We start from the raw sequence: 2,066 nt of genomic DNA, 5'->3' as shown, positions 1-2,066 counted from the left end.
GAGCTGGGGGAATTTCAAAATAAAATCTGACAAATATAAAAGTTGAGATCTTTGATTTACAAACTGTGAACCTATTGGAAAGCAGGGGGCTGAGACTAAAAGTTTGAAGCTGAAACAAAAAGTAAATTACTGTAGCAGCTGCTCCGGTGTGTTTTCTTGATGGAACAGGTCAGTGGCGTCACTAGGCCTATTTAAGGGAGGCTGGAGCCCCCCTAAAATATTTTAAAGCCCCCCTAAATTATTTTGGTGTAAAAAAGTATTTTTCTTTTACGAAAATTCAATATGATGTGGTCAGAATAAATAACCATTTGATATTTCATTAGTAACTAAAATATATGATCATAAATCTGTCAGTTTCCCTTTAATTGATAGTGTAAAGTAGAGATCCTCTTTGGTGCGTTCCACTTGTTCATATAGAATACTCCCCCACCACATGAAATCCAGTCCATGTTTTTCCTGCAACCTTAATAGCAGCGTGCTAGCAAGTTTACACACAGAGTGTATATATGTATACACACACACACACACACACACACACACACAATACAAATATATATTATTTAAAAATTCTGTGCATCTCCTGGGGTCTAAGCCCCCCTTGTCCTCAAAACCTAGTGACGCCCCTGAAACAAACCAACCTGCAGAAGGAGGGGCGAGGCCAGAGGCGATGCTCTTGGCGTTCATTCCCACCGGCTTCTTCTCCATGAGGCTGTTATACATGGTGCAGGCTGGGTTTAAAACAAAACATCTGAATTCAGTTCAACTCTCCGGTTTTACCTCAGTTTCTCGTTTTCTTTTACCTCCTTCTGGTTCCACGCCGTAGATCCTGGTTTTCTCACAGCCTGACAGTTTGACAGCTGCAGCCACGCCGGCCAGCAGACCCCCTCCTCCACAGCAGACCACCACCACGTCAGGGTCCGGCACGGCCTCCAGCACCTCCAGGCCCAGGCTGGAGGAGCGAGAGGAGGACCGTTATTCAGATTTAGACATTTTCAGACGTCTGGACCTGGAACAGGAAGTACCTGGCGTGTCCGGCGATCAGGTCCAGGTCGTCGTAGGAGTGCAGGAAGGTCATGTGGTCGTTGTGAACGCAGCGGGTCACCGCCTCCATCAGAGAGGACGTAGGAACTCGCTCCACCTCTGCTCCCAAACTCTGGTGAATTCAATTGAAATTCATTTGATTTTGTTGGTCAAACAAATGCTTTTATTTTGAAGGCCGACCTGGATGAGGATGGATCTGGATTCCGGTGCAGTTTCTGGCATCACCACCTTCCCCGTCATCCCGTAGTGCTTAGCGGCGAATGCGAAAGACTTCCCATAATTCCCTGCAGACATGGTGACCAAACGGCGCCCCCTTGGCAGCCTGGCGAACTGATTGGCCACGCYCCTTATTTTAAAGGACCCTGTGGACCAGAGGCGGGGTCAAGCGGGACGTTTTGAGTCCGTCTCCGCAGAATTTACAGGTTCTCACCGGTTCTCTGCATGTTCTCCAGTTTGAGCTGGACGCCGGCGCTCAGGGGCAGAGCGGTCCGGCTGCAGGGGATCATGGGAGTTCTGATGACGCCCAGCGGGCTGCTTCTCACCCGCTCCCTGGCTTCTCGCAGGAAATCCAGAGTGACGGCGTCTGCAGAGACCTGACTCATCTGGAAACACAAAATATGGAGAGAAAAATGCAAAAACAGTTGAAGTTATTGTATTTTGTTAAACAAAGCTTGAAATGCAGAGAAATAATAATAACAATAAAATAAAATATTTTAATTTAATAGGAAAAATTTTGCCAATATGCTTTTTATGAAACCAGTAAATCTACATAGCAGGTTGGAAACTTTAAAAATAACTTGAAAATGTCTGTAAAATATATGTTTAAAACTCACGGAAACAAAAGCTAAAGAAATAAATGTTGCTGAAGCAAGTCTGTGTTTTCCAGCTTCTTAAACTGAAAAATTAAAAATCTGTCTAAATTCAGTTTAATTAAATTAAACGGTTTCACTCATTTCTTACATAAATTTAGTCAAAAATTCCGTGGGAGTTCCGCAGGGTAGCATACTGGGCCCATTGCTTTTCCT

The 2,066-nt window shown here is 44.6% G+C and overlaps 1 protein-coding gene across 1 annotated transcript in view; it reads right to left on the bottom strand.

Moving 5' to 3' along the window:
- Positions 1–1,643, bottom strand: part of srr (serine racemase) — a gene marked incomplete at its 5' end in the record, with an annotated part of 4,456 nt that extends 2,813 nt beyond the window's left edge. Inside the window, 5 exon segments of the mRNA XM_014018848.1 lie at positions 639–728; positions 801–949; positions 1,023–1,153; positions 1,222–1,403; positions 1,472–1,643. Coding sequence (XP_013874302.1) covers positions 639–728; positions 801–949; positions 1,023–1,153; positions 1,222–1,403; positions 1,472–1,643 — 724 coding nt within the window.
- Positions 1,644–2,066: the final 423 nt, after the last annotated feature.

The sequence above is a fragment of the Austrofundulus limnaeus genome, unplaced genomic scaffold (genome assembly GCF_001266775.1).
Source record: "Austrofundulus limnaeus strain Quisiro unplaced genomic scaffold, Austrofundulus_limnaeus-1.0 Scaffold204, whole genome shotgun sequence".
NCBI classification, from domain to species: Eukaryota; Metazoa; Chordata; class Actinopteri; order Cyprinodontiformes; family Rivulidae; genus Austrofundulus; species Austrofundulus limnaeus.
This window is presented reverse-complemented; position numbering and strand designations above follow the sequence as displayed.